Here is an 18,925-nt window from a genome sequence, read left to right as displayed (position 1 = left end):
TAGGCCATTTCATATACTCCTCCTCTCCTACCTGCATGAGGATATGTGCTCGGGTGGAGTTGAGTGGTGTGTACTGGTCATAGGACGGGGCCGGCGGCTTCCTGTCGTAATTATCGTCATTGCGACTGTCTCTGTTCTTCCTTTTCTTCTCGATGTCACCATGGTTGTGGTCGGCCTCTCCTCCTCGGTGCTCACCGGTCGAGGCTTCCTCAACGGTGATGTACCTTTGTGCCTTTTTCAGAAATTCCACCTTGGTCTTGGGCGGCATCTTGGCGATAGAGCACTTAAGGGCCAACCTGGGGAGAAGGCCTTGGGTTGTTGCATTCATGGAGACCATGGGGTTGAGGTCGTGGACCTCGAGCTCTACGTTCTTGAAGTGGTCAATGTAGGACCACAAACTCTCGCCGTGTCTCTGTTGAATGGCCATAAGTGAGACGGTGCTCTTCTGGCATCATCAACTATTGATGAAATGGTCAAGGGAAAGGTTGGCGAACTGCTCCCATGAGTTGATGAAGCAAGGCGGGAGCTCAAAGAACCATCGGCGAGCTGAAGGTCTCTTGGAAAGCTCGGCACATCAAGGCGTCAAAATATCCGTACAAGAGCATGAGTGCCCAAAAGCTCTCCAGGTGCTCGTTTGGGTCCGAGGTGCCATCGTAAGTTTCCAGTGTGGGAGTTTTGAAGTGATGTGGGAGAGGCTTCGAAGTGATGGTGGCGGTGAAGGTGTCCATCCTAATGGAGGGGTTCTAACTTGTCGAGGTGTCACCTCGACTCTCCTTTACTTATTGAATTGTGTCTTTCACCGCACCGAGCTGCACCTGTAGGTCGTTAATCTTCTAGCCAACGGGCACCTTGGCCTCATCCTAGTCTCCTTGGTAGCAAGACGGGCTAGCAGCATCTCGGTTCTTTTTGGCCCATCAGTCGTTGAAGTATTCTCGAAGGTCTGAGGCACGAGGTGGAGAGGAGGCGAGACGTCGGTTCCCTTAGAGGGGGGCCGTGGAGGCCCAATCGCCTGCCTTCGCCTCGAGGGCTTTCTTGTCGGTGGTAGTGTCCTTAGCTTCGGTGGTGGTCGCAAGACCATGCTGATTCATTCTCCCTTAAGTCGGGAGGTTGGAGGGTCCTTGGCGGCTGACTCACATTTCGGCGTCTTCCACTGGACTCTAAAAGGTCGGCCCGGGTAGGTCCAACAAGGCACTAAGCTGGCGGATCTCGCAAAGAACGTTCGCGGCGATACCCTAGGCTTCTAGCGGGGTGGCCACCCTGCAGGCAGCCTCCTGCTAGTCGCCTCACCTCATCCAGCCTTTGCAAGAGGTCGCCAAGCCGGTGAAGGACTGCTTGGAGTTGGTCCTTGGTGACCAAGTTCTGGGTAGTTTTGTTTCTTCTAGCCATTTCATTGGAAGCTTAGCTGTAGATTGGGGGAAGTTTTAGTAGTCTATCCCACAGACGACACCAATTGTTGATGCTCAGAATGGGTTGAGGACAACACTAAAAAATTGCTTCTTGGACGAGCTGGCTAGTGGAAGGATCCAAGGGCTATTGAGGCCGAGGACCAGTTGAGTCCAAGGTTCGAGGTGGCTGAGGTCGAGCACCCACGAGTTACCGAGGTCGGCCAAGGCCGAGCACCTGCGAGGAAGGGAATGTTAGAGGACCCAGGTGCTAACCCAAGGCTGGGACTCCGACGGTCAAGTTAGCGAGGGCGTAACAAAGAGGGTAGATGAGGTCCAAGTATTTCGGACAAGGTCACCCATAAGCTAAAGAGCTTGGAGTGATGAGTGAGTAGCCAGCCCCTTACCTTGGAGGAGTCATGCCCTATATATACTTGAGGTTGCTTGGAGGTGGATGGGCGCGGACGGTCAGGATGCGATTTGGCCCTAGGCGTGTGGCCATCCAAGGTCACCGCATTGAGTGCCAACCTCCGCCCTACCAGATGTGCTGAATGGCTCCGCCCTCAGCCACGTGCCGGCATGCCATTGGCCTGCCTAAAGCGCCTACATCAGTAGAAAATCCTAGTTTTAAGTTGAATAAGAGAATGGTCATATTTTGAAAATTTAACGTAGTAAAGGGCATCTATATCTTTTACTTTTTATTTTCAATTTTAATATTAAGGGATATTATCTTAAACTTACCATGACTTTTCAAAACATCCAAATGGCCTCCGGTCAATGAGCTTTATTTTCTAAAACTCACCTTCCGTTATACTTTTGTTAGTTCACCATTAGTGATTAGTAACACAAGTTTTCCATCTAAGTATTTTATTATTTTACATTGCCAAACTACTTCCAAATGGCTAGTCAAGCTTATTAAATATTTTTCATGACAAAATTTTCCCTGACCCGAGCTTAAGTCTATAGTAGTTAGGGGTAATTATGTCATAAAAATAGTTAATAAGGTTGATTAATCATTCAAGGATAGTTTGGTCATGTAAAATACTTAAATGCTTACATGGAATAATCACTAACAGTGATTCTAGAAATCTTAACGGAAGATGAATTTTGGACAATAAAACTCATTGACAGATAATCTTGGGAGGTTTTCAAAAGTCACGATGAGTTAAAGAGAAATGTGAAAAGTCATTATGAGTTTTAGATAATATGGTAAAATATAAAAACCTCCCCTAAAGTTTCTAATAATCATAAAATCCATCCTTATAGTTTCACAAAAACCTGTAGTCACCTCCCTTTCATCTTTGTTCTAATAATGAAGAGTTCAAAGTTATAAAATCACCATTCCAACATAGGCCCCGTTCGCTTTTCGGTAAAGTACTTACCCCGATAAGTGCATTTACCCATGTTCTTTTATTTTTAAGTAAATAAAATAATGACAATTTTAGCCATTAAAATTCCATTGTCAAAAGTGGCATTTTTGTCCCATCCAAGTTGTGGCAATTTTCTCAAGATGGGAAAGTTAATTTACCCACCTAGGAGATGGGTATTATTTACCTAGGTAAGTGAATACCCAGGAAAATAAATTTTCCCTGGTCCCCACATAAAAAAAAAAAACATGGGTTTCTTGGTCAATGGGATTCACAATCTCATTGAGCAACTTTTCACCTCTCAAAATCCCAAAATAGAACTTCCCCTTAGTAGGACATCTTTCAATATAATTCAAAACATCAAAGTAAAATTACTTTACTTTTTAGTTAAAAGTGAAATTTTCTTTTGGATAGTGTTTTCAAAATCGAACCGGATTGGACGGTCGGATCGAAAAAACCATGAACCATTCACGGGTCACCAAACCGGTTCTTTTTTACCCCAAAACTTCTATTTGGCCAAAAATCGTTGATTTGGTTAGCAAATCACTGACTTGGGCGGTCGAACCGTCGAACTGTTTTACCCGGGAATGTTTTGGTTGTTTTTTGGGTTTTTTTTTTTATTTTTAATTTTTTTGTTAGTGTGAGCTGCCCGTTTGGACCGGAGATCGGATTGTTTGACCCAGGAACCGGGCCCAAAACTGTTCCCTATCCGGTCCGATTTTAAAAACCTTGCTTTTGGAGGTATTTTAATAAATTTTTATATGAATTGATAGATACAAGGGTAAAATGGGTACTTACAGGCATTTTTGAAAAGCTCATTAGGCCAACGTTTTCCATCAAGAATAAGAAGAAAAGGAAAGTAACTACAAGTTTTTTCAATACTTAAGGGGAGGTTTTTGAAAGTGAAACTTTAAGGGAGATTTTTATAATTGTTAGAAATTTTAGGGAAAGTTTTAAATTTTTTACCTTGGGTAATATTCCTAGAGGTGTAAATCGGGCCATGCTAGGCCTTGAATGATTGTGTGGGCCATGATGGCCCTGGGTTTTAGGTCTGTGGGCTGGGCCAGCACGGCAGGACCGAGCGGGCCATGTCACCCATGGCCCGTGTGTCGGCATGACCCATATATATTAATTATATATTATATATATTTATATATATAATATATTATATAAATTATAATTATATAATAATATATAGTATATAATATATTAATAAAATAAACAATTGTTTTCAATTTTATTATACTAATTTATTTAATTATTGTATATATAAGCAATTGTATACATCAAAATTCATATAAAATTAAAATATTAAGTTTTTTTTTCAATTTTTAAATAAATAACTTTGGTATGATCCATGGCCAGGCCTGAACCAAGGCTTGGCCCACGGGCCAGCCCAACCCGCGACACGACACGGTAGGGTGCTCACGGTTCGGTTAACCAAACCATGGGGTATTTTTTCAAATCGAACCGATTTTACCAGTTTTTTAAATATCCAAACTGAAACCAAACCGATGCAATCAGTTAACTGGTTCACTGGACTAGTTAATCGTGGTTTGGTTGTTTGGTTCTTTTATGCACTTAAAATAAAAAAAAAAAAAACTAAAATTGTCGGTGGTTGCTGGTGTCAGACTGCTGGTGCCGTTGGTTGCTGTCGGTGTTGGACTAGTTGGTGTCGGTGGTTGCTGTCGAGTGTTGCCTAAATGAGAGCCTGAGAGGTGGTGCGGCTAGCGCCTAGTGGAGACGTAGAAAGGAGAGGTGAGAGAGAGAGAGAGAAGAGAGAACTGAGAGAGTGAGAGAGACCAGCGTTGGTGCTTGCTTACCAGCGAGGCGGCAACCAGCGTTGCTGCTTAGTGCTGCTGTGTTGGTGGTTGGCACAGGCCGCACAGCCATTTGGACTCGGGAGTCAGGAATACGAAGAGAACTGAGAGAGTGAGAGAAGAAAACTGAGAGAACTAAGTCGAAGAAGAAGAAGAGAAAAGAGAAAACGGAGAGAAGAGAAAACTAAGAGAATTGAGAGAGTGAGAGAGACAAAAGAGAAAGCTGGCACTTTGGCAGTATGGGGAAAAGACAAAAGAGAACTAGCACTCTGGCACTCTAGCAGAGGTAGACTATTGAACTTTCAATTGAAAGGTTCAAATTTCAAAAAAAAAATGAAAATTGAACTGTTGAAAGTCTCTCAGACTGCAACTTTTCAAAAAAATAAATTGATAGGCGACTAGGCACCAAATAAACTGAAATCTTTGATACGATTTTCATAAAAACTAAAAAATATAATATAATATATATATTATATAAATATATATTATTGTATATATCGGTCGGTTCGGTTAATCGCCATTTTTTTTAAATTGTTAACCGAAACCGAACCCATTGGTTCGGTTAACCGATTTTTTAGTTCGGTTTCAGTCAGTTCGGTTTTTTTATTTTTTCTGCTCACCCCTACGACACAGGCCCACACGGGCTTGGGCCGTGTACCAGGCCAGGCCAACCCCCCAAGTTATCCCAAGAGAGGGTGACACGGCCCACAGGTCGGCATGACACGACCGTTTTACACCTCTAAATATATTCCTCATGGCAAATGCTTTAACAAGGATCTTTTAAGTAGTTTTTGAAGCCAAGGGTATATTTAAGCAATTAACAAAAAATGGCAATATCCCAAGGTTCTATTTTTTTGGTAGAAACTAGCAAGATAAAGTTCATTTAAATAAAACACATAATATGAAAAACATCATAAGTTAAGGTCTAATTATGTCTTGGTTGGCCAAATCTTGGACCCACCCAGGTGGATCATGGACAAACAACCTAGACTCTTTTAGACCTTTTCTGGCAAGCATATGTGTAGCAACATTACAAGATCTATTTACATGATTAAAAGAGATAGCTAAATCTTCAGTTAGTAACTTAATATCCATGCATAGAAACTTTACATCCAAAGCCAAGTCCAAATTTCCTGTCTTCAAAGCCTGCACGAAGGTTTAGCAGTCAGATTCCACAGATATATCTTCCTCCTTGTACATATTCAAAACCTCTAAACTGTTGAGGATCGCAATCGCTTCTGCCTGGATGGGGGATGAAGCTGTTGATTTTCCAAAAACTGCAGCTATCACTATTCCTTCAGCATTCCTTAGAACTGCACCAAAACCTAAATTTCTAGGACACAAAAAGCTCCCATCTACATTCATCTTGAGTTTCCCTACTCCTAGTGCTTCCCAAAAAGAACATCTCTGCTCACTCAGGCTTGGATGTTGAGGAGAAGAATCCCGCAATTCTACTTGGGAAATCATCACTCTCTCTCTCTCTCTCTCTCTCTCCCCACATCCTATAAGAAATAGCAAGGGTAACTCTAAGAATTAGATCTGTATTCTCAAAGATTTTACCATTCCTAGCCTTCCAGATATTCCATAGTAATAGAAAAGAGAAAAAAAAGCAGTTCATCTTTTATGTCTCTGTCTTTTAAGCACAAATCCAACCAAATTGAGAGCCATTGATTGAAAGAAGTAATAAATCCACCCCCAAATCCCAGAAAATTCATGTGGGATCCAAACCAGGTTGCTTTGGCATGTTCACATTCAAATAAGCAGTGTATAATGGTTTCAGTCTGTTGAGCACAAATTGGACAAATGTTATCATTAGAAAGCTTTCTTTTATCCAGGTTTTCTTTCATTGCTAGAGCATTTTGTGACCATTTCCAAATGAAGTTTCTTATTTTTTGGTCGATGTTTGCTTTCCAGATTTCAGCCCATTGTTTTTTCCCCATATCTACTACAATGACAGAGTCTGTGGTCTCAATGGCTGGCTTAATACTATTTGATACTAAGGCATAGTACCCAGTTTTAACAGTATATAGCCCTTCCAGATTACGGGTCCATTTAAGCTTATCTTCCCAGTTTCCTCTAACTAAATTTACACTCATAATATTTTTAGCAATAGCCTCCCCAAAATTTTTTTCAACAAATCTTGTGTTCCATCTTCTACTAATCTCTACCATGAGGTCTTTAACCTAGATCAGATTTGGGTTATTTGGTCTGGGCCCCATAATTCTAAATGACTTGATCTGATTTAACCATGGGTCATCCCAAATTCTAACTTTAGTTCCAGAATTTACAGCCCAACAATCTCCTTTCTGAAGGACCTCTCTTGCTGCCACCATACTCTGCCAACCCCAGGAACCCTAGTAGGCAAATTATCAGTTAGGAAGTTTCTTCTCTTTAGGTATTTGGCCTTTATAATCTTAACCCACAGGTTATTCTCATCATTACATAATCTCTAGGCTTACTTTGCTAACAAAGCTAGGTTAAAATTATAAGGATCCCTAAACCCCAACCCTCCTGCACACTTATTTTTGCTGAGAACTTCCCAACATACCCAGTGTGTTTTCCTCTGTTCCTTTGTTCGCCCCCCCACCAAAATCTAGTTTGGATTCTTTTCAATTCATTACACACTTCCTTTGGAAGGAGAAAACAGGACATTGTGTAATTCAAGATTGCACTGGTCACTGCTTTAATCAAAATTTCTTTCCCACCTTGAGATAGAAGGGATTCATGCCATTTAGAGAGCAATTTTCCAACCCTTTCAATTAGGAAATTGAAGAGGGTTTTCTTTGATTTACCAATTTTGTGAAACCCTAAATATATTGAAGGAGATTCTATTCTTTTCATTTTTAGAAATCTTGCCAACAACCATTATAGTCTATGATGCAAATTTCTACTGAAAAAACCTCAGATTTGGAGAAATTTACTTGCTGCCCTGAGGCCTCTTTATAAGATTTGAGAGCATCCAGTATATTTTTCCCTTCTCCCATCTCTACTTTAGAAAATATGTAACTATCATTTGCAAAAACAAGTGAGAGAATAGTTGGACAGTTTCTAGTAATTGAAATGCCATTTATTTTCTTTTGGGAAGCAAGCTCTGTGAGCTTTGCAAACAGAGTTTCAGAGCAAAGTAAAAGGAGATAGGGGAGAAAGGGTCTCCCTACCTCAACCCTCTTTCTGGGACAAACTTTCGTCCAGGGTTTCCATTGACCATGATCCTATAAGAGATAGTAGACACATTTCATGACCCAACTAACCCACTTTGCTCCAAATCCCATCTTTATTATAGTTCTCTCTAGAAAATTCCACTCCACCCTATCACAGGCTTTGCTCATATCAAGTTTAATTGCCATCCAAGGGGTTCTCTCTCAGGTATTTTTCATAAAATGTATAATTTCATGAGCTACTATGATATTGTCTTGTATGTATCTGCCTGAGGTAAAGGCACTCTGATTTTCACTAATCAACCTTCCTAGCAATGGCTTGATCCTATTAGCTAGAACCTTTGCTATGATTTTATAAATAGATTTGCATAGGCTAATAGGTCTGAAATGAGCAGCTTCCTCTAGGTTTTTGATTTTTGGGATCAAGGCTAGATAAGTTTCATTAAACTCTCTAAGCAAACATCTAGACTCAAAGAAAGCTTTAACAGCCTTAATCACATCATCTCCTATGGTTCCCCAAAATTTCTGGAAAAATAGATTTGGGAACCCATCAGGACTTGGAGCTTTCTTAGGAGCCTTTTGGAATAAAGCCTCCTTTATCTCTTCATTAGTGACTTCTCTTTCTAAGAAATCTTTTTCCTGCTGACTCAATTTTGTTGTTACACAACTAAGAAATTCCTCTTGATGTACTGGTTTCGAAGAGATGAAAATATTCTTGAAATGGTTCTCCAGCTCCATAGAGGTTTCCTCTTCTGTAGATAACCATTCCCCATTTGCAGCTTTGAGAGATATTATATTCGTACAACTCCTTCCTTTTTCTACCGAGTGAAAGAATTTAGTATTTTTGTCCCCAACTTCCAGCCAAGTCACTCTGGATTTCTACAACCACATCAATTCCTCCCTCCTCAACCAAGAATTCAGACGCTTCCAGGAAGTTTACTCTATTTTGATTAAATTCTTTTCCTGATTTCTTCACCTCCTCACAAAGCAGATCTTTGACTTCTTGAATTTTCTTTCTCATGTTGCCAAAAGTTATTCTATTCCACACTTTGAGTTGGTCCTTCAGAGCCTTACACTTTATTCCCAACTTCATTTGACTGTAGGGGTGTTCACGGGTCGGGTTGGGTCGGTTTCTTGGGATTTTCCCAACCGACCCGACCTTGTCGAGTTAGCTAAGGTGGGAACCGAAACTGACCCACTGACAGGCCAAACTGACCTGGTCGGTTTGAGTCGAGTTGGGTCGGTTTCGGTTTTACTCCTGTGCAAAGCCAAATAAAATATGAATTAGTTGATAATTTGATATTCAAGAGTCTAAGATAAATCTAAATTTAATCCAGGTAAAGAATAAAATCAATAAATTCTTCATATAAAAACAAGTGTCAATAATGGGCCTTCTAGAGTAAAAAACTAGGTAAATCTAGGTAGGTAAATCAATAAAATAAAAATTTAGAAACCTTCTAAATTCTAATCTAAGTAAAAAACTAAGAAAGGACACCTAATTGAATTCTAATTGTAATTGCCTAATGGGCCTTTTAGAGTTCTAGTTCTAGTAGAAGTCTAAAAGTAGAAGACTAGTAGGAATTAGGAAACTACTCAAACTAGGAAGTAGGAACTACCAAACTAGTAGAATACTAGTTTGGTTCGGGTCGGGTTGGTTTCGGTTTTCACGCAAGAAAACCGAAACCGACCTGAGATTTCGGTTTATGTATGTGCCCAACCTGAAACTGACCAGTACGGATGAAAACCCGGCCGACTCGGGTTGGGTCGGTCTGGTTTGGTCGGGTTGGGCATTCTTATGAACAACCCTATTTGACTGGATCCCCTACTACTTGTCCCTCAAGTTTTCTCTAACAGACTTTGGAACTCCTCATGGTCTGTCCACATTTCCTCAAACCTAAAAATTTTCCTCCTTGTATAGTTCCCTGTGACAGTTTCTAATAGGATTTGGAGGTGATCTGAGCCTAGGGTAGCTAAAGTTTTAATCCTGTAGTTTGCAAAATGGTTTTGCCATTGAGAGTTACAGACCACCCTATCAAGTCTAGCTCTAATAAGCTTGTTTCCTTCCCTTTTGTTTGACCAAGTGAAGGTTGGACCCTCACTTTGAACTTCATGTAAACCACAGTCCTCTAAGAAAGTCTTAAATTTCAGAAATTGGGATTCATTGTAGGTTCTACCACCCTCCTTCTCAAAGTCATATAAAATAAAATTCAAGTCCCCAATACAAACCCAAGGGCCTGTAACAAGTTTAGCTAAGTTACTCCACTTGTTTAGGAAAATATTTCTTTGGTCTTCTTTTTTGTTCCCCATAAATGAAGGAGCAGTGCCATATCAGCCCCCTCTTAATGGTAAATTCAATATGTATAATTTTTTTGTCAGGAAAAAGAACATTTCCTTCAACTTTCTTTTTCCAAAAAAGAGCCAAGCCTCCACTAAGGCCTACAGAGTCTACCCCCAACCTTTCTGGTCCTTGACCCACTTAATAAGTCAGGATTTCGGTTTAAGCGTCTAACCTTCTAAGTAGAGTACCAATAGGATACCCGATTTGAAAATTTTATTCAAATTTTAACAAATTCCCAAACCGATATCGTGCCTTACATAACGACCATTCAAATATTTATTTTACCAAAAAAAATAACAACGTCTTATAATTGATCACCGTGATTGATAGAGTGAACTCAAATTACCCCATTTTTTTGGTAAGAGATTGATGGATCACTTTGTACCAACATCCTATCATCTGCATTGAAAACGAATTTGATCCCGCAAGACTATCCTCACATCGTCCTCACATTCTATTACAGCTATGGATTGGGAATATCTTCTATTAGAAAATAGACAAATATAAAAATATTCTCAATATACAGTTGTAAAAGATGGAAATTGGATTCAGTCCGGGCAAAGCCCGTTCTAGCGCTTTTACTATTTTGCATTGAGAATATATCTATACTTATATGCTTTATTCTATAGGGAAATATTCTCAATGCAAAGTTGCAAAAGGCTGTGAAAATGGTGTGAATACAAATTTACCCTTATGGAAGTTGATTTCCTCTAAAGACGATAAACAGTGAAAATGATTTTGTGAGGAATTGAAATCTTCTATCAATAAAAGAAATTTCAATTGATCTAATACCATACATCTAATTATTATGAGAGTGGAACAACCATATAAGCTCATGTTGGTAGAGGGTTGGAACGTGTTTTATTCGCAGTTGATCCGAATTCTTCTGCGGGTACCAAATCCGATCTCGTCCGGGTGGCATAATCGTGTGTTGTCAAGGAATCATGAAGCGGCTCTCGTCCACTCGGGAATTGGAGAGGATTTGGGATGACTTTCTTACACAAACAAGTACTTCTGTCGTGGAGCTGTGGTGGAAGGCTGGAAGCAGGAAGCGTCTCAAAGTAAATCACGCCACCAGGACGGGTATCCTGGTCATTTCACTGCTTTAACCAACACGTGTTCATCTCATCTGATTTAGAGGTTATAAAAATCGCGTAATGGCGCCAAGCTACAAATCTTGCAGGAGTGGGACAGGTCAATTGGTTTGTTCTTCTGTCTCTTGCTCGCTGTCTTCTGCCTGTTCAGCGCTTCTCCTCTCCTCTCCTATCCGTCTGATCTTTCTTGGCTGGTTGGATCTTAATCAGGTTATTATTTATCTTGTCATATTTTTCCTCTTCTTTTTCTTTTCTCTCTCTAGATATTATACAATTCTTTCGTTGCTTGAATCTTGGTTCTTATCTTCTATACGGATAGGGATGGACTGCTTATACATAGATTTCCGAAATTGTGGAGCTACTTGGAGGTGTAAATTTTTCTGAATTTGGTGGATATTTGGGCTAGATATTGCGGATTCTTTCTTTTTCCTGCTCTTTCTGCATTAATGCGGTTGTTGGTTTTTGCTCAAATTGGCTTAGGGTTGGATGTCAATGGTGGAATTTGATTATTGCATGACATAGTCGTAATTCTATTATTGGCGAAACTATTCTTCTCCCCCCTTTGTAGCTCTAAGAATTTAAGGAAAAAAATATGTTTTTTCTTGAAAAAAATTGGATATTTTGACCTAAATTCGGTTGTGGAATCCTACTGAATTGTCAATTGAGGGGGTATTGCGATTGATTACACTGTCCTTTTGGATCCTCAATTCGGGTTGGTTTCGCTGGTAGAAATTGCGTCAGCGTAGTTAGTTCTAGGGCTGTCTCAGATTTCGTGGCTCTATTTCGCAAGAAGTTTGAAGAGGGGTTTGTAAAATATAATACCAAACTGTTCTCCTGGTCCTGGCCTGTCAAAAATGGTGGATTCAATTGCGACGACTTCCCTTCTTGGGCACCGGTCAGTGTGTCAAGGGTTTCCTTCCAAGGATATATCCTACAAAAGAGGAATATCGGATTTCTGTCAGCTCCCCACAACAGATTTTGTGGGTAGACGGGTTATCTGTTGTACTTCATCTTTGAGTCCATGGAAAAGTAAAAGGTGGGAAGCTGATCGAGTTTCAGTTTCTTCAATCAAAGCCCTTTCAATGGAGCTGACGAGGGAGACGTATTCATATAGAGAAGAAGAGAGAATACCCCGGAATTTGAGGTCCTCTACCGGTACGGGTAAACTTAAGAAGCAAGGGTTGTGGCCACCTTCAAACAAGGCGGATAACCCTTCACTACACAACCCGTTGCTTCGACAGGAAAGAATGGGTTGCGATGGTTAGGTGCAATATTTGAATGGGAAGGGGTGATAATTGAAGATAATCCTGATGTTGAGAATCGAGCTTGGTTGGTTTTGTCCCAGGAGGAGGGGAAATCCCCACCCCCAAGCTTTCATCCTTAAGAGAATAGAAGGGATGAAAAATGAGCAGGCACTCTCTGAAGTTCTCTGCTGGTCAAGAGATCCAGCACAGTTAAGAAGAATGGCTTTGAGAAAGGAGGAGATATACCAAGGTTTGCAAGGTGGGATCTATAGGTTGCGTACAGGTTCACAAGAATTCGTGAATGTTCTGATGAGCAACAAGATCTCGATGGCCTTGGTTTCTACCCGTCCAAGAAAGACTCGAGTTTGCAATTGGAGCTATTGGGATTGAAGGATTTTTCAATGTGATTGTCACAGCAGAGGATGTATATAAAGGGAAGCCTGATCCTGAAATGTTCATGTATGCAGCTCAGGTACTCAACTTCATACCAGAGCAGTGCATCGTGTTTGGAAATTCCAACTCGACAGTGGAGGCTGCACATGATGCTTGTATGAAGTGTGTAGTTGTTGCAAGCAAACATCCCTTGTATGAATTTCGAGCTGCAGAGTTGGTTGTGAGGTACCTTGATGAACTCTCTGTGGTTAACCTGAAGAACCTAGCTGATATTGAATTAGCTGAATTCGGGTCTGGAGAACAAGAGGCTGAGATGGAGACAGAAGGTGATGATTCTTATCCTTCTACACAAGTGGCGGTTGATGATTTATGGTAAATCCTGCAATTGTGTACAGTTAGGTCTTCGTGCTTCATCTATTTCTTTATGATGATCACAACTTGGGCCTTAAAGTCTCTCTCAGCTATGTATATTGGTTTTACAGTGGATAAAGTTAGGAAAAAAGACAAAAGAAAGAAAAATGGAAACTGGGTGGTCTGCATTGGACTACCCTTACTATTGTTATGCATGTAACATATGTGCAATACGTTTGTTTCAAACTCTAAATGTGTTATTACCACATGTTCTGTTCTAGATGAAATTTAGATTATCATATCGCTCATAACTTGGATATTTGGTTGGCTAGGAGGGCAAACGATGATGTATTTTCCCAAGGACTGAACAAATGAAATTGTTCACAGTGGAAATATCTTCATTTGATTTTCCATTATTCCTCTCTAGATGTTTGTCTGGTTGTTGCAAAACAGGCATTCTTCCACTGCATATCACTTTCCAGTTATCTGTTAAAAATACTTTGGCATCAATTCCATTCAGCCTCCTTGCCACCTATTGTCATCAACTTCCTTCCACATGCTGCTAAGAGGATCGTTGTTTATCTAAGTTGTAAGCTGGTTTCTCTATTGCTTCTTTGATATGACCATTGTCAACCTACTTGAACTCCCAATTACAGCCTTTCCCTGTTCTGATAAGAAAAAGAGAAAAAGAAATTGCTTCCATTATGATAGTCCTTCAATTCCCTGTCTGAATGTTCAATATACTTGTTGTAATTGTGCTTCTGACAAGACTTTTGACAAATTTCAGCACTTACCTTTCAGGTGTCTGGATGAGTCTGCAGGACCTGTAACCTAACTGGATAAAACAGTAAACTCATCCATTGTATATACTCTGAGTAATACACTGCTTTTGTTCAGAAAAGGTAAGCACCGCTGTGTTAGGATGATCCTGGATCCAGATGTTACACTAACCTTGGATTCTTCTGGAGTCTAAAGCCTTCACAATTGGTCACAAATTCTGACTGTCAAATGAGATAATGTTTTCTATGATTTTCTGGCAGCATTATGCCCATGTTGTGCATCTGGCCCCAAAGTAATTGGTTAGGAGGGTCAAGGAAAGCATTTTGGTATGCTTCTTTTGTACTTAAGTCTGTCTCATGTGTCCTTTTGTTTCACACTCTGCTTCTTCTCTACCGAACCAAAATCTTTAGCACAAAACCGTTCTTGACAGCTGTGCAATAGGGGATGCATTTTGCATGCTCATGGTGAACAAGTAGGCCATGTTTTCCATTTGTAAGTGTTTGGTTGGTGGAGCGTTTATTTGGCTTTAGATAGTAGTGGTCTACTTCAGTACGATATGCTACTCAATGAATAGCAGAGTTCATGATGAAATAAAACTTTTTTATCTCTTAGACTCTTACAAATTGAATTTTTATTATAATTTTATCTGAGTTCTCTATGAGAGCCTTTATGTAATAAATATTTGATAGAAGTTGGTAAAATGGTGTTTTTCTAAATAATATTAAATGCATTATTTGTGCTTTTCTCTCCTCATATACCCTTGTTCCAACAACCAACTACAATTTTGGGCTAGGCTTAAGCCCACCTCACTGTGATAATTCATCAGAGGCCAGACAACTGCTTGGCTCCATATCCGATTTTGGGCTAGGCTTAAGCCCCACTGTGGTAAATCCATCAGGGGTTGGTTTCTTTCTTGATCCCTTCTCGTGTATGGCTTTAAAACACATTAAGTTATAAATACAAGTAGAATGAATGACTACCAAAAGTAAGACATCCTATTCCAATCTCACAATTCAGAGAGGTCGGATTTTGCCTTCACAAAATTTGTCCTCAGAGGCCAGACACAACTGCTTGGCTCTATATCCGATTTTGGATAGGGGTGATCATGGGCTGGGCCAGGCCTAGGCCGGGCTTTGCACTTATGATAAGGGCTATAGATTAGGCCCAGGCCCGGCTCGGCTCAGGGTTTCGGGCCTGAAACATAAGCCCTAGCACAGGTATATACGGGCTTGGGCTTGGGCTTGGGCTGGGTCGGGCCTGATTTTGGGCCAATGTCACTCGTATATAAAACATTACAGATCTATATATTAAATGACATAACATGCATATAAACTTATTATATACATTATATAATACAAAATGTTACATATAATATAAATTATACATGTCATGTTATAATATATATATATAATGTAAAATAACATGTATATATATGTATACATTATACACAAAATGTGTAAGTTTAAATATATGCAGGTCGGGCTTGAATTATTAAGCCCATGCCCAGCTCTAAAATTTGTAGGCTTGATGTGGGGTTGGGCCTGAACACAAAACTTAGGCCCAAGCTCGGAATTTTCGGGTCACCGGGCTGAAATGATCACCCCTACTCAAGCCTAGTTGCTGGGGTAAACCAAGCACAAGCTAATCACGGATTGGTCGAAGTCATTTAGAAATCATAAGTAGGGGTGCAAGTTGGGCGGGTTGGGCCAGGTTTATGGTCAAGCCAGGCTCAACCCTAAAATTTGGGCTTAAGGCCCGAGCCCGGAGTGAGTCCGTCCGAGGTAAAGCCTGATCTTTTCAACCTGAGTTTAGTCCTTGGGTTGGTCAATGAATCCTCTCTAAAATTATATATGTATGTATGTATGCATTTATGCAAATATATATATATATATATATATATATATATATATATATATATATATATTAAAATTGGTCTATCCACATCACCATACCTCTCCTTGCTTCAAACCCCCTTCCTAATTTTTTGTTTTTTTTGAATTTTTTATTTTTTAATTCCATATAATTACCCATTAAACCAACAAGGAAATCACATATGCTTAACTATTTCTAACAACCATAAAGAAATAGGGATTTGTTTTTCTAATGTTTAGCCTAGTGGCACCACTTTCCCCCACTTCCTCCTAAATTGTCTCTAATTCCTATTTATCTCCTAAATTATCCCTAACCCCTATTTATCTCTTAAATTATCTCTAATTTAGTAAAGAGATTCTCTCTAAAACTATCTTTACTTCATATTTATCCTCTCCCCCACTTTTTATCTATATCTATCTAAAGAAAGTTTCAATTAAAAAAATTCAGAACTATTTAAATGTTACAACGAAATTATATAATAAATTTAAAATATTTATTCGAAACACAAAAATTAATAGATTTAATAATATTCATATTATTAATAATTTAATTTTTTTTACAAAATTCATCATGAAATTATGTAGTAACAATATAAATTATAATTTTACGAATTATTCAATTTAAATGTTATTCAAATAATAAAAATTTAACATTAAAAAATAACACTATTTAAATATTTCAATAACTAGAAATCTTAAATAAAAAACATCAAAAATAGCTAAATAATATAACAAAATATTTAATATTATGTAATAACATTAAAATAAATAAAATTCAAATAATAAAAATTTTTAAATATTTTACATATGATTTAAATATTTAAATAACAAAATATTTAACATGACAAAATTTTAAATAGTTAAAATAATAAATTAAAAAAAATGATTCTTCTTAAAAGTAGAAAAATAATTATAAGAGAATTCAGAATATTCATATTAATAATAATTTAATATTTTACAAAATTAATAACGAATTATGTAATAATAGTACAATTATAATTTTATGGACTATTAAATTCAATAAATAATTAATATCTTAAGAATTTAAATAACAATATTATTTCAATAACTAAATAATATTTTAAATAACTAATTTCACTTATATCAATTAATAATTATAGAAAATAACTATCAACAAAATTATATTTATTAGTAATAATTTTACAATAATAGTGTATATTCATTATATATTTATATATACTATAATTAATATTTATTTTATTTTCAGTAATTGTTTATTGTTTTTTTATAAATATGCTTTCAATAATTATTTATAAATTTATTTTTATTTTTTTATTTAATAGAAAATTATCAATAATTATTGGAGATTAAATATTTATTGTATTTTTGTTATAAATTTATTTTTAGTAATTATATATTTTTTATAATTTATAGATTAATACTTATTAGAGATTAAACTATTATTTAAGATTACACTATTTTTTGACTAATTTAGTATATTTTCAGTATTTATTATATTTTTGTAATTATTGTATTTTTATTATATATCTATTATATTTTCATTATAAACGTATTTTCAATGATTGTGTACATTTGCTATAAATTTTCAATAATTATTGGAGATTAAACTATTGTTATTTATTAGAGACTATACTATAAATTTAGTTGAAATTGTTCATTGATTGGTTCAGTTTAGTTACATGTTGTTTTGCCAACCAAATCGATATGGTCAAGTCCGCAATTTGTCACTCGAAACCGATTGACCATTAGCGAAAACCCACCAACTCAAGTTTTATCGATTTGGGTCTATTTTCGGTTTAGTTTGCTTGTTCAAAAAGATTTAAACTTAAAAATTAACTTTAAATTTCTTAAATTAATGATATTATTAAAAAAAATAAATTACAAAAATTAAATCTATGATATAAAATATTCTAGACTAACAAATATGGGAATTTTTCTACTTTCCCATATTAAAAAATTAAATTTAAAATATAAAATATTAATATATATTTATTAAACCAAAGTCGATCTGAAATACTAGAAAACCAACCAACTCGGGTTGAGTTTGATCGGTAGTCTATTAAAAAATTAAAATATAAAACAATTATATACCCTTATGTATTTATATTGTTTAACGTTCGCTTAACAAAGCACGGGTCCCTATCACCATGCCTCTCCTTGCTCCATTATCCCCACCCTGCATTCTCTTTGACTTTCTCTCCTCTCCCATTCCCACCACTCCCATTAAGCCATGTCACCCAACTACCTAAAAATATTCTTATAATCTCTTTCCTAAGGTATCTCATTTAAACCAATAGGAAAGTATCATGTTGCCCCACTCCCTAATCAATTCCTAAAATGCATCATTTCCAATCTATATCCACTCTCCCTCATTTAAAGCATTCATATTAATTAATAAATAGTTAAATACGGTTAACATTTAATCCCATCCATGTTCAATGAGTATTAAATAATGTTATTACCAAAAGTTAATAAATACGGTTATTAAATTACCAAAAATTAAATATTCTTATTAGTATGGTTAGTAAATTACCAAAAATTAATAAATATTGTTATTAATTAACTCATATCCACATTTTATAGAAATTGAAAACTCTTTAACTAGTTTTTATAAAATTGAGAATTATATTTAACAATTATCAAAAAGTATAAAATTTTAGTTATTGTTATTATTATAATTAATAACTGATGTAACCGTTTCTGGTCACGTACCAATTTTTTGTGATGTATAAATTTTTTTGGCTAAGTACCTCGTTATTTGACCCGGTGGTGACGTGTCTTGGTGATGAGCTACTTGGTGGCGAACTGCCTGGTGGAGAACTACCTGGTGGCGAGCTCCCTGGTGGAGAGCTACTTGGTGACGAACTGCTTGGTGGCGAACTCCTTGGTGGCGAATTGCCTGGTGGCGAGCTCCCTGGTGGCGAACTACTTGTTGGTGAGCTCCCTGGTGGCGAACTGCCTGGTGGCGAGCTCCCTGGTGGAGAGCTACTTGGTGGCGAACTGCCTGGTGGCGAACTCCCTGGTGGCGAACTGCCTGGTGGACTCGTCATTTGACCTGCTCCTAGGCGACCTGCAACTCAGAGGATGGTGGAGCTCCATGGTGCAGCGCAACCCGACTGCCCTCTGCATGAGGTGATTTCCTCTC

The 18,925-nt window shown here is 37.8% G+C and overlaps 1 protein-coding gene and 1 pseudogene across 9 annotated transcripts in view; both read left to right on the top strand.

The window, feature by feature from the left end:
* The first annotated feature begins 10,920 nt into the window (after positions 1–10,920).
* Positions 10,921–18,925, top strand: part of LOC109113914 (uncharacterized) — a 26,860-nt gene continuing 18,855 nt past the window's right edge. For 2 of the 8 annotated variants that reach the window (XR_016077546.1, XR_016077545.1), the window contains exon 1: positions 10,922–11,369. Coding sequence is in view for 1 of the 8 variants with exons in the window: in XM_088890135.1 (XP_088746261.1) it covers positions 11,223–11,369 (147 nt within the window). In the remaining 7 variants the exon portion in view is untranslated. Of the gene's footprint in view, positions 11,370–18,925 lie in introns of all 8 variants that reach the window. The other 6 variants (XR_733451.3, XR_016077548.1, XR_016077544.1 and 3 more) reach the window with 5 other exon arrangements.
* On the top strand, positions 11,365–13,429 carry LOC104586399 (5-amino-6-(5-phospho-D-ribitylamino)uracil phosphatase, chloroplastic pseudogene; annotated as a pseudogene). The gene has a single exon (XR_016077543.1). The product of XR_016077543.1 is annotated as a 5-amino-6-(5-phospho-D-ribitylamino)uracil phosphatase, chloroplastic pseudogene (transcript).

Source organism: Nelumbo nucifera, chromosome 6, assembly GCF_055504915.1.
Source record: "Nelumbo nucifera cultivar China Antique chromosome 6, China Antique-T2T, whole genome shotgun sequence".
NCBI classification, from domain to species: domain Eukaryota; kingdom Viridiplantae; phylum Streptophyta; class Magnoliopsida; order Proteales; family Nelumbonaceae; genus Nelumbo; species Nelumbo nucifera.
The sequence above is the reverse complement of the archived record's forward strand: the minus strand, read 5'-3'. Positions and strand labels throughout refer to the sequence as shown.